This window comes from Cyprinus carpio, chromosome A3 (assembly GCF_018340385.1).
Source record: "Cyprinus carpio isolate SPL01 chromosome A3, ASM1834038v1, whole genome shotgun sequence".
In the NCBI taxonomy this organism is placed as follows: Eukaryota; Metazoa; Chordata; class Actinopteri; order Cypriniformes; family Cyprinidae; genus Cyprinus; species Cyprinus carpio.
The window spans coordinates 4,339,429-4,356,854 of record NC_056574.1 but is presented as its reverse complement, the minus strand read 5'-3'; the positions used below and the strand labels follow the sequence as shown (position 1 = coordinate 4,356,854).

The 17,426-nt window shown below is 39.0% G+C and overlaps 1 protein-coding gene across 1 annotated transcript; it reads left to right on the top strand.

The window, feature by feature from the left end:
- Positions 1–1,333: 1,333 nt before the first annotated feature.
- Positions 1,334–16,993, top strand: LOC109079689 (GTPase IMAP family member 7-like). Its single transcript, XM_042716235.1, has 4 exons — positions 1,334–1,811; positions 14,661–14,702; positions 14,945–14,986; positions 15,089–16,993. The coding sequence occupies exons 1-4, from the start codon at positions 1,670–1,672 to the stop codon at positions 16,006–16,008; spliced, it is 1,146 nt and encodes a 381-aa protein (XP_042572169.1). The 5' UTR covers positions 1,334–1,669; the 3' UTR covers positions 16,009–16,993.
- The last annotated feature ends 433 nt before the right edge of the window (positions 16,994–17,426 follow it).

Below are 17,426 nucleotides of genomic sequence, written 5' to 3'. Positions count from 1 at the left end.
TAAAATCTTCCTTCATAAAGATGTAGAACATTCTGTAAAAATATAACCTCTGTATATTTAATATTGAGTGAGTAAGGCCATGTCAAAGATTGAAATCATAGTGAAATTAGTGGTTGAAATCAAACGTTGATAATTAGATTTTGAGACTTTAGCCTGGATTTCACTGACAGGGTCACAAATGTAAATAAAAACAGAATGCCGTGATTTGCAAATCTCATAAACCCTTAGTCTATTCACAATAGAACATAGAAAACATATAAAATCTTTAAACTGAGGAACTGTTCTATTTTAAGGGGAAAAAAAAGGCAATTTTGAATTTGATGGCTGCAACACATCTCAAAGCAGGGACGGGGCAAAAAAAAGCTGGAAGAGTAAGTGTTTCTAAAAAAGAAACAGCTGGAGGAACATTTGGCAAAAGACTCAGAGAATCTCTGTGCAAGGGACAAGGGTGAAAATCAATACTGAGTGTGATGCGTGTGATCTTCAGGCCCTCGGGCAGCACTGCATTAGAAACAGGAATGATTCTGTAATGGAGATCACTGCATGGGCTCAGAAATCACTGTCTATGAACAAGATTCACGAATGCAGGTTAAAGCTCTGTCAAGCAAAGAAGAAGTTATTTGTGGACATGATCCTGAAACGCTGCTGTCTTGTCTGAGCCAAAGCACATTTAAAATAGAGAAGGCAAAGTGGAAAACCGTTCTGTGGTCAGACGAATCAAAATTTTATGTTCATTTTGGAAACCATGGATGTCATGTCATCCGTACTAAAGAGCAGAGAGACCAGCTTCTCATCAGCGTTTAACACATGGATCATAAATCACTCTTGAGTTCAACAGGATTGTTAGAGAAGACTTTGAGGAATCCAGTAGAACTTCAAACACAGAGAAGCACAGTAGCATTTCAAGCCTTTCACTTTCACAAAAAATCTGTTAGTATTTTTTTGGGGTCAGAGTCTAACAACGTTTGTCAGGATTGGCTATATTAGTTGTTGATCATTATCTTTTTTTTTCTCTACACATTTTTTTCAGTCTTTCTAAAAATTGTGCCTGTGTATTCTTCAGACTGAACTGCAAAATAGTTTGGACCACTTTTTATTTTATTTTATTTTTTTTTTGGAATTTATTTTATTTTTTCAGAAAAATTTCCAACAAAACAGTGCTGTTTTTTGCTGACTCTCAGCTCAGTTTGTTTGTTTAGCAGCAGGTAAACACAGCTGATGGTGGTGTGTAAGTGTGTAACCCACAATGCTTTATAAGTTACTTCTATCATTATTTGTTAAGAATGCAAACACAAAGTGGGACAGATATCATCCATAATCTGAACTAATGTTAATATGAGTCCATCTGTGTAGGTAAACAACAATTTAAACATGAACTTTCAAATTGCATTTAACTAAGTCAATGCATCCCAATGAAATAAGCTATGTTAATATGGTAAAAATTATAATACAGGATTTTAGCAAACATTGTACAAGCTCAAGTCTCAAAATAAGATGGAAAAGTGCAATGAATCTTTTGTATGAAATAATGTGGTTTGGACAGGAAAGAAACAGAACTGTTAGAAAAACTTGTGTTCCAGTCTTCTCCACGGTTTTCATTTCTGATTCTGTACAGTACAAATGTTTTTGTGTGAGTATTTATAACATTCTGCCTGTTCTATAGCACTGTATGAAGTTAGAGAATATGGATATTTTGACCTGCACCCTCCTCTTGGATTTAGTTCATACATGCTCGTTTCTACATCAGTGTGACATTTACTTTCGGTTTGGAGACCGGAGACGCGTTGGTGGTAAAATGGCGCACATTTCAGGTAAAATGTTAAACCCACTTATTTAATTAAAATAATATTTTATAAGGATGAAAATGTTTATTTTTACTGCTGTCTTAAAACGGACTTTCTTTAAGAAATAAATACTCCAGAAGCAGTTGCTGTGTGCTGACGTGTTTGTACTGTCAGCTTATGACTTTATAATAGCTCATTATTTTGAGTTGCAAACTCCTATTACCTGACTGGATTGAGATTTTAATCACATGAGCGGAATTAATCTCACGCGAATATTTGTAGCTTTGTATCTTAATGTCGTAGCCTCTTCTGATAAGCGCATGTATTTCTCTCTTCGCTGTTTTTTCGCTGATTTTATAAACGATCGTTCCCATTCGTTCATGTTACCATATAACATTGCATTTCTAAATTTATGCTTTATGGCCTACAAAACAACCGTGAATAAGCTGTCAGTTTAAACCTAAAGCACCAATACAGCAACCCTTTAAACAACGAATGATGAACTTTATAAACTACATTGGTCATGAGCGTATGGACGATCTGCCACAGTTCACCGAGGTTTTTGTGTGTGTAGGTCTAAGTGAAGTAAGTGTTGGGATATAATATTATTTATGTGTTATTATTTGCTCTTAAAGCAAAATAAGAAATAACGCTATGCTGTCCCAGTTTTATAAACTAGGGTTTTTACCTGTATGTAAACATCAGAGGCCTGCTGTGGCATTGTGACATAAGGAGACAAAGTCCTCAGAGGTTTTTTTATATGAATGCATGTCCCAGTTACTTTCTGGTTAAATAAACATTTACTATTTGTTAAAACGAAGTGTATCAAGTTAGGGTTTCTAAAATAATAACAATAATTCCAAAATAATAACAATTAACAATACAATGAAACAACATATTTCACGTGTATGTCATTTGTGTACTGATGGTCAGGTATTTTTTTTTTAATATTTAACTTTTTTTTGGATCAACAGTCAAGTCACCTTTATTTATATAGCGTTTTAAACAAAAATTATTGTGTCAAAGCAACTGAATTAGGAAAACAGTGTGTCAATAATGCAAAATGACAGTTAAAGGCAGTTCATCATTGAATTCAGTGATGTCATCATGCAGCTCAGTTCAGTTTAAATAGTATCTGTGCAATAATTTGCAATCAAGTCAACAATATCAGCTAATGAAGTGTCCCCTTAACTAAGCAAGCCAGAGGCGACAGCTGACAAGGAACCAAAAACTCCATCGGTGACAGAATGGAGAAAAAAAAACCTTGGGAGAAACCAGGCTCAGTCGGGTCCCAGTTCTCCTCTGACCAGACGAAACCAGCAGTTCAACACCAAACTCAAGCAAAGCAAAGTACTCAACAGGACTCATGTGGTCCCTTCTTCCCTTGTCCCGGTGGTCGTCTGAGACAAGATCTTTACAGGTGATCTGTATCTGGGGCTCTAGTTGTCCTGGTGTTCCCGGTTCCGGTTTACCTAATTAATGCCTAAAAATCCTTTAACGGATTTGGATATTAGAAGTGTATTAGTATGTTATGTGTAAGCCAGGTTAAAGAGATGGGTCTTTAATCTAGATTTAAACTGCAAGAGTGTGTCTGCCCCTCCGAACAATGTTAGGTAGGTTATTCCAGAGATTTAGGGCGCCAATAGGGAGAAGGATCTGCCGCCCGCAGTTGACTTTGATATTCTAGGTATTATCAAATTGCCAGAGTTTTGAGAATGCAGCAGACGCGGAGGACTATAATGTAACAAGAGCTCGCTCAAATACTGAGGTGCTAAACCATTCAGGGCTTTATAAGTAATAAGCAAGATTTTAAAAATCTATATGATGTTTGATAGGGAGCCAGTGCAGTGTTGACAGGACCGGAGCTAATATGATCATACTTCCTGGTTCTAGTAAGAACACTAGCTGCTGCATTTTGGACTAACTTGGAGTTTGTTTACTAAGCGCAAGAACAACCACCCAATAAAGCATTACAATAATCTAACCTTGATGTCATAAATGCATGAATTAACATTTCTGAATAGAATATTAGAAATTTATTCAAGAATAGAAGCAGTTAAAGTGAGAGAGTATACATTGTGCTGGTATAATTGTAGGGCCCTCTGATTTCCGTGAAGCGGAAAATGTGGACGGAATCTCGGAATCCATTCATAAAAATGGAATTCACAGTTATACGTGGAATGTCACAGAATTTTGTTTAAATGTCAAATTTTGAATGAGTTAATCAAAAGTAGGTCATAACACTTAAATCAAATCACGATATGGACTAGTATCTGTAACTATTAAGAAAAAGTAGATTTTAAATATGAATCCTACGTGAGTTCTGCGTGACTCGTTTAATGAATGGCGCAGACGTAATGTTTCATTTATTACACATATAGGCTAATGTTACTGAAGCGCGCGTGAATCTCACGGTGATTTGTCTGCTGTCTTACTAAACGAGGACAGAAACACATGAACAACATCTCCATAACAGTTCTGAGAGAGTATTCATGAGCATCTGACCGTTTGATTTGACTAAAACTAGCCTCATATTACATACACAGAACTGTAAATGTATTCGTGCTTGATTTGAAGTCTATTCAGCAGAATGTACATAGCCTACTGCTACTACTAAAATGAAACAAACATTATTTTTTATGAAATAATCACACAACATTTCTTCCATGTTTTAATTTTAATAGTAAATCCCCCTTGTTTGCAAAAAAAAAAAAAAAAAATTGCTTAATTTTCAGGTGATTAAAAGATTAAATTAATAAGTGAAAGTGAAAATCGTGACATTTGCCAAGTGTGGTAACCCATACTCGGAATTGGTGCTCTGCATTTAACCCATCCAAGTGCACACACACAGCAGTGAGAAGTGAACACACACCCGGAGCAGTGGGCAGCTATGTATCCAGCACCCGGGGAGCAACTTGGGGTTCAGTGCCTTGCTCAAGGGCACTTCAGTCACGGGTATTGAAGGTGGAAGAGAGCGCTGTTCATTCACTTCAATAAACATTCAATAAACTTTTCTTAAATTGATGTAAAAATGTATGCATAGTCGGAACGTCTGTAAGGCTTAGCCTTCCCCTGGCCACGTATGGGTACTTGGGGCAAAAATGCCACTCAATTGGACAAAAAATGCCCCTGCACAAACAAATATAATTTATTATGCCTGTTGCTAACAAAGTGAATATGAATAGACTATCAAAAGCGGCATTAAATTAAGATTTTCTCATGTTGCGCCTTATTTTATTTTAGGCGTTTTTACAGTGTTGCGCATTTTAACCAATCACACACAATTCTGTTGAGTTTAGGAATACAATGGCAAAACAGAAGCGTTCAGATGAGTCCTCGCTGAAACTCATCAGTTTTGTTGAGCGCGTGCGCGTTCGCTGACTGAATTCCGGACTCTTGCGAATTCCCTCATCATAAACAGCAAAGTACGGAGCCCCTAAAGGGTCATTGCGCTGGAAAAAAATCAGAAAGAGTGAAAAAATTTGGGGTGGGAGGAAAAAATATATTTTTTATTTTTTTATGCTCTCTGCAGAAAAATTATTTATGCTCTCGCAAAACTTCTGGCGTTCTCTCAAGAAAACCAGCTGAGTTCCGGACAAACACTGCCTGTTTACTTTACAGCTTGTAGTGGTTTATACAGCTCCATAAGTTCACAATGGAGTGGTTCATAGAGTTTTGTTTTGAACTTGGAGACATAGTCAGTGCATGCTTATTACGGCACGGTTTTGGGACATACTAAAACGCGCTTAATGTAAAACACTGTGTGAGAGCCGGGGAACGGAGCGAGGCCGGTGGAGCACCTGGCGCCATTCAATCGTAACGAAGTCCCCGCTGGCGAGAACTGAAGGAGGGACTGAAGTGACAGTGTTGGACGATAGAGGACCAGGCTCGACTTTATTTTGTGTTTTGGTTCTGTTTGTGCGCTGATGAGATCGCCCAATGCAGTAGGGCTGATCATAATCTATTAGGTAGCTATTTTATTATTCAAGTTTGTTTGAATGTTCACGGTTCCCCACTTCATTCTTCCTGTGACTATAACGCTTTATTACACACTGGATGACTAAATTCAGAACACGGATTACACACCATATTATTAAAGTAGACAGACAAGCAGAATAGCCCAGAATATGAACGTAACCTGGTAAACTGCACTTTAAGCGTAGGCTATCCCCTCTATAGAAAGAAAGAGTTTTATTTTTAAACTCTTGGACTCAAGTTCAAATAGGCTACAGTCAGCTTTTGCCTATAGTTTAAGACATGGTTTTGGACATTCTAAAACACTTAATGTGGATGTAGCTACTATAACAGTGGCATTGAGGCCCAATTGGTAAGGCCTAATAAATAGTATTAATGCTAATAAAATTGTAATATTAATAACCTTATTAATAGCTATCAGTAAAGCAAATAGCCATAATACAACAAGCTTCTCCCCCATTTAAAACTACTATCAGGATATAGAAAGGATCCTTAAGGGAACCTGGACAAAGACAGTAGGCTATAGTGCAGGCAAAACCAAAATATGGTAAACAGTTTATTAATAAAATATACCCTATTATGCACAGGAAAGCAGACAAGCCCAGAATAGCTAGAAACAAGCCAAACCTAATGTAAAGCCGAAACTGGGCTCATCGTGACAGCCTCTCTCTCTCTCATCACAAATCAAAATGTTTCCATATTCGCGAATGTATTTGAAGAAAAAAATCATAATGAACAAAATGTGCCGCACTGGAGGGCTGGGCTCAATGACACGTGACACACAGACATAATACAGATTATTTAAATTGATTGTATGTATCGTTATATCTGTATTGCGGATTCTTTTATTTTAATAATGAACATGCCGCACTCTGTACTGAATATATATGCATCAGGGCGCTTAACGCGATCAAATCGCTGAAACAAAATACTCCATCACTTAGGCTACAAATAGGGCATAATGCGATTTTTTTGAATTCAGTTTGAAGATTCAATAATATAAAAAGATTATTAGAAATGTTAGTAAAGCTTCTAACACTGTTACGCCTCTCATTTCTCGCTTCTGGAACCTATAATGAATGCAATTTTCCCTGAATATCCAGAATATTGCATATGTGAAATTTATTTTATAAAGGCCTAACAGTTCAACAAAAAGGCAATATTAAGTGTACATTTTAAATTTTAAAGAAGCCTACATTTTAAACACACACATATTGTCCATATTGTATTTTACAACAAAATAATAGTTCCAATGAGCCCCGCCCACTCCAGTGCGCGGCACATTTTTGTTCATTATGATTTTTTCTTCAAATACATTGCTAATATGGAAACATTTTGATTTGTGATGAAAGAGAGCTGTACGCGAGCCCAGTTTCAGCTTTTTACATTAGGTTTTTTGGCTTCTGTTTCTAGCTATTCTGGGCTTTGTCTGCTTTCCTGTGCATAATAGGCTATATTTTATTAATAAACTGTTTACCATATTTTGGTTTTAGCCTATATAGCCTACTGTCTTTGTCCAGCTCATCAGTCCCTCCTTCAGTTCTCCTTCGCGGGACTCTCAAGTATCGGGTGAATGGGCGCAGGTGCCTTAATCGCCTCGCCCGCTCCTCACGAGCTCTCACACAGTGTTTTACATTAAGCTGCTTTAGTATGTCCCAAAACCGCCCCTAATAAGCATGCACTGACTATTTCTCCAAGTTCAAAAACAAAACTCTATGAACCGCCTCCATTGTGAACTTATGGAGCTGTATAAACCACTACAAGCTGTAAAGTAAACAGGAAGTGTTTGTCCAAACTAAACTTGTTTTTGCAAGAGAACGCAAATAAAATCACTCTGATTTTTTTCCACCACAATGACCCTTTAGGGGCTCCGTAGCAAAGCGCAGATGTATGTACAAAGAGATTCATTTCACAGTTTATACAGCTTTAGTGATTATAACGATAGTTTTGTTTTGTTTTTTGAGAAAATCAGCCGAAACAATAACTGTTAGAATAACTTGAATCTTGAATCTTGAGAGTGCTTAAACTCACGGAGGGGCCAGCAGCCAGGGTGGCACAGAAATCTTCATTATTTCAATAGAAAAATATGTTTGATTATAATGTACTGGACTGTTTTAGTGCCTAAAACACGACTGAGTACAATTAATTTCTACTTAACTGTAATTGAGATATTTGTGAATTAGATCAAGTAATACTGGGTGAATATAACAATTTTTGTATTATTCCTCACCCCCAGGTATTTTAATAAAGGGGCTCACTATAGCTTTATTGTTTATTCAGCTGCTAGAAACCCCCACTTGGGTTAGGTTTGCATACTCCTGGATGAGGCATGCAGATAATGATAAAAATGTGAAAAAGGCCGAAGTCAACAGTCATAAATGCCAGAATATAAAATGAGTTATTTTATGCATTTAAAGAGCAGGTCATATGGTATTTTAAAGTGTCCCAGTATTGTATTGGAGTCCCCTGCATCAGGTTTAAATGCATCTAAGGTCAGAAAACATTGTAATTTTATCAGAATATACATTTAACATTAGAGTAATTTGCCAATGATTAGAAATGATTCGCTGTTTCAAGCAAGTTCGAGAGCAAGCCCCTCCCTTCCTCGCTTCCACTCTGCTCTGATTGGTCAGCTGGCCAAACCTGTTGTGATTGGCACAGAGATGGAGAAGGGTATAACTGCAGCCTGGAGATCTCCAAATGGGGGCGGGAACTCCAAAACGGGGTGGGAGCTCCAAAATAGGGCGTGGCTTCCCTCCCATTGACAGACAGGCACATGACACGCCTTAAGTTTCAATTTCCCCCAATCAACTTAAGTGCAAACGCCACCCCATAACTGATTCACGCAAAGATTTTATTGGTTGTGTCAATTAAAGTGTTGTTTCCCTACACTATGCGATATGAGATCATTCCATAACTCCCCCAACTGGACCTCACCGGACAATGGCACCTTTTTAGTTACACCCAGCGCCACTACCCCCCTTTCTACCCCTGCAAATTTTCGAGCCCCAGGATGCCCCTTTGCTGAGAAAAAGCGTTAGAGCTGGGCGCTTGGGAGGCTCGGGAGACCTCGTGGGTGATTCACGCTTATATCATTAAGCAGAGGTTCAAACTCCAGTCCAACATCACTGGCCACAAGCTTTGGGGTTGCTCTCACAGAGAATATTTTATTTATATAGCATATTTTATTTTATGAAAATAAAATGAACTAGAAACAATGTTTAATTTATAAAATTTTATATTTTGAAATGTAAGTCAATAACAATTGGCTGGAGCCAGAGCCAATGGTGAAAAGTCTTTGGCGCGAGGGAGACCCACCCCATTTTGGAGGTTCTGCCCAATTTTGGAGTTCACGCCCCATTTTGGAGATCTCCGGCCTGCAGTTATATCTACTTGCAGAGATGAGTCCTTGAGCCAGTTAGCCAGCGCTACCATTGACAAAGCACCTTTACAAAAACAATAATATAATCAATCCGCTCTTATAATGACATAAAATACAAAAACATCTTATGCAGAGGGAATCGTGGCCCACAGCTAAAGTTTAGCTGCTAAACCAGTGAACATCTAGGTGGATACGCTGTTAGCCGAAAGTGCTAACGCGGACTAACTGATTAAACAATACAGTTTGTAAACCAAAAATATATCTACCGTAATGTTTGAAGAATCCACAGCACAAAAGACGCTTTAGGTCTTAACTTTTAATCAGAACCCAGAACAGTTGTATCACAGGAGCACCAGCCCGAAATCACTCATCTCTCCGCATTAACCCTGTACCTGCCAGTGCAGCACAATAAACAGCAGTTTCACAATTATTATAAAGTCTGTGTGCTACACTACATTCTTATTATTAAACAAAGTAATTAGAACAACGTCAGTTCTACAATAATCAAATTCTTAGGTTCACTGCAATTTTTAGAACTACTCAGTAAGACAGTAATATCGTACTTTACCTGGAAACCTAAAGCTGCACTAGGTATACATCACATATTGGCACAAAAAAATTATATTTTGAGCACTCAATTGAAAATGTACACCTAACGTTCAATCGTTACTACTTACAGGTCGTGGTTCAGAGAGCTTGTAAGTCCAATTTAAGAAGATTAGAAGCCAACGAAGATAAAAGCCCAGATTAGGGAAGCAGTTCTTGATAAAATGACAAGCACACAACAAAAGGCTCGAATTGTATTTCTGTGGTATCCTTGAACACCGTGTCTTCTCAACATGATAAACGCATCTAATAGCAAAAAGTGTTTGTGGGCAGATCAGACTCTGTTCAGATTTCGCAAGGGCAGGCGGGGGATTATGCAAATGTAAGCTACCCAGTGATCGCATACTCGTATCAGGCAAAAGAGAGAGTCGAAATATAACGACTGCTAATACGTGCATTCAGAACCGACTTCTCTTTTGAGAGACAATATCTTTATTTATCATGCACTTTTTGATTAACAACTTTGCAGATTGTTTTCATTTAAGGATAGCTACGTTATAAACTGCAAAAGAGAGATTTTTTCAAAAACCCATATGACCTGCTCTTTAAATGTTTTAATTTTTGCATATTTTCTAGTATAAGTGCACTGTGCTCACATTTATTTGTGCATTAAATTACAAATAAAAAATACATATCATCTTGTGCCTTATAGAATCTCAAATTGCAGAATATATTTTACTACATGCATTTGAGAGACGTTCTTGTGTGCTGTGTACATGCAGTTTGCAGTTTTAATCACCTTTTTGGTGATTTCATGATTTAGCTGACAACAGAACGAGGTATGTAGCCTATGCCCAAAGTTTGTTGTGCGGGTTATTTATGATGAAGTGATATAGAGCATGCGCCACATATCTGCGTACTGTTGAAGAGTGTGCGCTGTGAGCACGGTAAAACGGCTGATTGGACGGGAAAGTGTGTTTTACTGACAAATAGTCTAACAACATCTCTTCAGACTGCAGTTCACAGTTGTTCTACTGAAGCTCATTTGGCTGCTGTAGCTTTTCCGCGCTCGTTTGACTCGCGCCCGACGCTGAGGTGAAGCTCAAGCATGAGTCTGAAAATTCTCCCGTTTGATGTGGTCATAGCCTAAAGAGATACGGCAGTTCCACATCTAAATAAATGCATTTCTTGTCAAGAAAAAAAATTGACAAAAACTTTGAGTGGGGTGGCCAAAGGAGTGGCCACGCTTTCGTTAGTGGTGGCCACCCTGTTAATACGCCTATGTGTATATGTTTCATGTTTTTAATTAATTAGACTTGCTTTTTGATTAATAAACTTTAGTTTAACTATTAAAAATGAGTGGAGAAAAATTTAAATGGATAAAAACAGAATCCAGAAAAATAAAACCGAAATAATGGAATTTAGAAAAAAATAAAACGGATTTCATAGGGCTCTATTAGAGTGTGGTAATTTCAATATTTACTATTACTATTATTATTATTATTATTATTATTATTACTTTTAATATTATTTCTACTAATAGTATGGTTCAGTACTGTTTTTAAATAAAGCACTATTTTAGTTTTTGTTCAGTATCCATTGTAAAAACTATCGGTTAATTAATCTGTATCGGCCAGTGTGGTCCAACCTACATAGTTATCGTTATCGGCAAAATCCACTATCGGTCAACCTCTAATCTTTAGTTTGTCATTTTCTTCAACTGATTGTAGCACTTAATCCACTGACAGTCATGTTGAGGTGCTTTGTTGAATTGAAACTACTGACTAATGAAACTTTTTTTTTTTTTTGTGATGCTGACATTTATTGTAACTCTGAAGCAGTTTCTATTTGTATTAAGTTAAATATGTAAGGAATAACTGATGACGGGCAGTTGAATTATTAGAAAAATAATTAATGTCGTGGCCGTTACACCTTGGGTGTGCATTATTTTTCTAATAATTTAACGACATGTCAATAATTCCACTTATACTACGGTTACCACACCTCAAGACATCGATCCGATGATTTATTTAAAGGGATTCGTCCAGTTTTTGTACTTAAATTGCTATTGTGAGTAGGACTATTTCTCCTCGCGATCTCATCCAACGCTTCTAAGCTAATTCCAAAACATAATTTTAAAGCTGGTAACGGAGGCTTGAGCTGTTGATAGCATTCTAATGCAGTTATTAATTAGTCAAGTCAAGTCAAGTCTGCTTTATTGTCAATTCTTCCACATGTACAGTACATACATACAGAGAATCAAGTGCGTTATTCTCAGACCCCTCGGCATGATACAGATACCACCAACAATAGAGCTCTAAAAATGGGAGACAGGATTCGGGAAGCGAGAGTTCAGCCTCCTGACAGCCTGATGAATGAAGATGTCCTTCAGTCTGCTGGTCCTGGCCTGGAGACTCGCGCAGTCTCCTCCCCTGATGGCAGCAGACTGTAAAGAAGCTGTGTGATGGGTGAGTGGGATCACCCAAGTATGCAAAGGTTTACCGGGTGAGACAGGTTCCATAAATTTCCTGGAGGGAGGGGAGGGAGACACCAACGATCTTCTCAGCTACTCTCACTTTGCATTGCAGAGACTTTCGGCAGGACACGTTGCAGGCGCCATACCACACAGTGATGGAGCTAGTCAGAATGCTCTCAATGGTGCCTCTCTGTAGAAAGTGCACAAGGATGGGGGTGGGGCCTCTGGGCTCTTCTCAGTTTGGTGGAGGAAGTAGTAGACGCCAGCCAGCCTGTGATTTCTTGGCCAGTGCTGCAGGCAGCTTTTCAGTCCAGAGAGGAGGTCCCCTGTGATGTGCACACACACCCAGGAACTTGGTGCTGCTCACTCTCTCCACAGTGGCACGGGGAGATGTGCTGGAAAGTGTGTGCTCTCCTCCTGAAGTCAACAACAATCTCCCTTCATCTTCACGCTCAGGAGAGAGATTGCCAATCACTGCACCACTCCGGCCAGGCGTCACCTCACTCCTGTAGTTTGGTCTTTGTTGCTACGAGACCCACCACAGTCGTGCGGTCATCCCGCAAACTTAATGAAGAGGTTGGAGCTGTGTGACGGTGTGCAGTAATGGGTCAGCAGAGTGAAGAGGAGGGGGCTCAGCACACATCCTTGGGGGGCCCCAGTGTTCAGTGTGATGGTGCTGGTGCTGGATGTGTTGCTGCCGACCCGTATTGCCTGAGGTGGACCAGTTTGTAAATGAGACCATTATGTAAAATAGCTTTTAATGCTTGCCCCCAGCTGGACCAGTTTGTAAATGAGCTGTTGAGGGGTGATTGTGTTGAATGCTGAACGGAAGTCTATGAACAGCATTCTGATGTATGAGTCCTTTTTGGTCTATATGTGTGGAGTGCTGAGTGGACGGTAGTGGCGATGGCATCATCGGGCTCGGACCAGTTGGACCGATATGCAAACTGGAAGGGGTCCAGAGAGGGGGGGAGGGCAGACTTGATGTGGTGCATGACTAGCCGTTCAGAGCACTTCATGAGAATGGGAGTAAGTGCAACAGGACGGTAGTCATTGAAGCAGAATGGAGATGGCTTCTTCGGTACTGGAATTATGGTGGTAGCTTTGAAACATGTGGGAACAACAGCCTGACTACGTGAGATGTTGAAAATGTCTGTGAAGACATCAGTGAGTTCTGCTGCACAGCTCCCTCAGTACACGCCAGGATGCTGTCAGGACCTCGAGCTTTATGCAGCATTGATCCTGCCGAAGTGATCTCCCTCACGCCTGTCTGGGGTCAGCATCATCACCTGGTCACTGGGAGGAGGTGGAGTCTTCTGTGCAGTGGAGCTGTTTTGTTGCTCAAAGTGAGCGAAGAAGGTGTTCAGCTCGTTCAGTAGAGAGATGTTGCTGTCACAGGTCCATGGTGGGGGGCTTTGTAGTCCCAGAATGGTCTGTATCCCCTGCCAAAGGCTCTGAGTGTCTCTGCTGTCGCTGAATTGATGGGCTATCCTCCTGGAGTACTGTCTCTTAGCCTCTCTGATGCCGCGGGACAGATTGGCCTTGGCTGTTCTCAGGCCCACCTCATCTCCAGCTCTGAAGGCAGCGTTCCATGTCTTCAGGAGTCTATAGACCTCCCCTGTCATCCACGGCTTCTGGTTAGCCCGGACAGTGATGGTTTTTGTGACTGTTACATCATCAATGCACTTGTTGATGTAATGACAGTCTCTGACTACTCCTGGAGGTCAGTGGAGTTATTGTATGTGGCAGCCTGCTTAAACATAGTCAGTTGTATCAAAGCTGTCTTGAAGAGTCTTGAAGAGCCCCTGACGACCCTTCTGGCCACATTTGAATCTGTTTTTGAACTGGTTTGGCGACTTTAACGAGCAGTCTGTATGCAGGCATTAGCATGACAGTGATGTGGTCTGAGGCACCGAGGTGGGGGGAGGGGAGGGCTTTGTGTTTCTCTCTGTGTGGTGTAAACAAGTCTAAAATGTTATTACCTCGTGTTGGAAAGTTAATGTGTTGGTGCATTTTGGAAACACAATCTTAAGTCAGCATGTATTGAAATCCCCAGCTATGATGAGAGAAAAGCATCAGGGTGGGCTGTCTGCTGTTCACTGATATGCTGGTACAGTTCATTTAGTGCATCGTTCCTGTTGCTGTTGTTGTTTGGGGGAATGTAAACCGAAACGAACAGTATGGCAGTAAATTCCCTCGGCAGATAGAACGGCCGGCACTTAATAATCATAGTCATAGTATTACAGCTTAAATTATTCACAAATGCCAAACTGTAAAATCTGTAATATTTGCATTGCTGTCTTAAAACTATTCATTTATTCATCATTGCACCTTTATTTGAGTTCAAGTAGATAGAAACTTTAACACTGAATTACAGATAAAAATGGCTTTATAATGTGTGCATTGTCCTTTGACTTATTAACGTGTTCTAGTCAGTAAGATAATAATGCAGATATTAAAAACTGTTGATTTTTTATTATTATTATTTTATTTATAGAAAGCAAGAGAGACCAAAGCCCAACTGGTAATCGTCCCACCAGTAAGTGAAAAAAACTATGATTGACAAAAACATAGTATTCATATTAATTATTAACCTGCATTTTATGTGAAACAGGATTAATGTTGTAAACCATCAATAATTAAACCAGACCTAATGTTTGCATGTTAATTCAAAAAAATTTCTGTACACATTCAATAAATCCAGTCAGTCATAATGATTGTGAATGCTCAATCATGTCATATTCATCACATCTGATACTATATGGGTGATGTTATTTTCAGAGAGCCAAAGGCGACGAAGTCAAAGTGATGAACACCCTAACAGTAAGTCATTAAATTATAGCTAGATTATAACCACAGACTTTATTTATTTGTTTTCTAAATATTTTCGTGAAAGAATATTTGAATGTGTTTTGTGTCTTTCAGTGTGTGATCTGAGGATTGTTCTTCTTGGGAAGAATGTATCAGAAAACAGCAGAGTCAGAAACTCGATCCTGGGAATAGATGTGCATGAGAGTGATGCACCTATAAAGCAGCACAATGTGCTGAAAATCAGTGGAATGGTGAAGGACAGACACGTCACAGTCATTAACACTCTTCATCTGCTGAATCTAAACATCTCAGATCATCAGATCACACAGACAGTGAGAGAGTGTGTGTTTCTGTCTGATCCAGGACCTCATGTGTTCATACTCATACTGCAGTATAACAACTTCACCGAGGAGGACCTGAGAAGAGTGAAACATGTGCTAAACAAATTTAGTGGAGAAGCAATTAAACGTGCCATCGTTCTCACGACTGATGAAGAGAGAGACGACTCATACATTCATCAGTTAATAAAGGAGTGTGGAGAAAGACATTTGGAGTTTGAAAAAGAAAACCCAGAATGGCAATCTGACATATTCAAGAGAGTTGATAAGATACTTCAGGAAACCCAGGAAGAATATCTCACATGTGAAATATTTGGTGATGCTGAAGGAACATCAGTGGATGAAGAGAAAAGATCTTATGGTTCAGAGAAAATTAAACGACAGCAGAGAGAATGGGAGGATGAAAAGAAACAACAGATAAGAGAACGAGAGGAAGATGAAAGAAAGAGAAAAGAGAAACATGATGAACAGCTGAGAGAAAAACAAGAAGAACTGGAGAAAATAAAACAGGTATTTGAAAGAGAGAGAGAAGAACGACAGAAGATAGACGAGGAGAGACAGAAACAGAAGGAAAGAGAAGAAAAAGAGAGAGAATATGATGAAAAGAGACATGAAATAGAAAGACATTATGAACAACTGGAACGAGAGAGAAAAAGGGAGTGGGAGAGAAGAAAACGAGAAGATGATGAGAGATGAGAAGAAGAGAGAAAGAGATGGAAGAAATGATTGAAGATCTGAAACAAGAGCAAGAAGAAGAGATGAAGAGAAGAGAAAGAGAGAGAAAAGAAAGAGAAGAAAAAGAGAGAGATGAAATGAAACAGAAACATGAAGATGAAATAAAATTCATAAAGAAGAAACATGAAGAGGAAATAAAACACATGGAGAGGAAACATGAAGATGTAGCCAGAAAACAGGCAGAAGAATTTTATGATTTCAGACAGAGAAAAGAGCAGCAGGTGCAGGAGCTCAAAGAGATGTTGAAAGAATGTCAGAGACAACAGGAAGTACTAGAAAAACTCAATCAGCAACTGAAAGAGCAGAAAGGAGAAGAAATAAAAGAGCTGCGAAAACAAGTTGAAGAACTGAAAAATAAACCATTCTGTGTCATTCTGTGATTGATTTCAGAGCATAAAGATAAGTGTCAACCAGTGGCATAACTTTACATAAGGCATAAACAGCATAAATGGCTACCCACTGCTCCGGGTGTGTGTTCACGGTGTGTGTGTGTTCACTGCTGTGTGTGTGCACTTTGGATGGGTTAAATGCAGAGCACCAATTCTGAGTATGGGTCACCATACTTGGCTTCATGTCACTTCACTTTCACTTTACATTGAAAAGTGGTGGGGACACCACGCAACTCGTTTTTTCAACCTAATTTACTTGGGGACTGTGTTTAGAGTTGGAAAAACACAATTTTTGCTTTTCAAAAATAATGTACCAGGGACAGTCCCAGAGAATTTGAACGCATGTGCTGTGGGGGAGCTAAATCATTGACGGGAGATGGGCAATTCAGGGATCCAGACTTATTAATTTTTTTTTTTTGTTAAGGTTTTTTTTTTTTTTTCTATTAATTACAACAAGGTTTTAGCACCACGCAGGGGCCGATCTAGAAAATTATTTTTAGGGTGGATGCCATGGGGTCTATGAGGGGTGGCAACACCAAAGCAAGCCCCCATGCATAGTTTTTGGGGATTTATGGTCTGACATACACATTTATGTTCACAAATATTGTATTACAATTAAGTAATCATCTATACTGTTTAAAATGTTAAATAAATAACATTTCAATATCCATCATGGCACCAAGTCAATGCACAACATAAAAAACTTCAGTGGGTTATAAATGTTTCTGAGCTTGTGTCACTAAAGAAGACATGCAGATCTATTAAAATTACATAGGCTACTTAGATGGTATAATCACGTTTAGTGCAAGTTTAAGAGCAACACAAACTTTTGCATTTCCTAACATTAGAGAGAGATACAGTAATATCAATGTCAAAAACAATGTTTGATTTTCTGTTATTAACAGAGGTGGGGATGTCTGTAATCATCCAGAACAAACTCTATCAACCATATACTCTGGCAACACCCCAGCAACTGCAAAGCAAGATCCT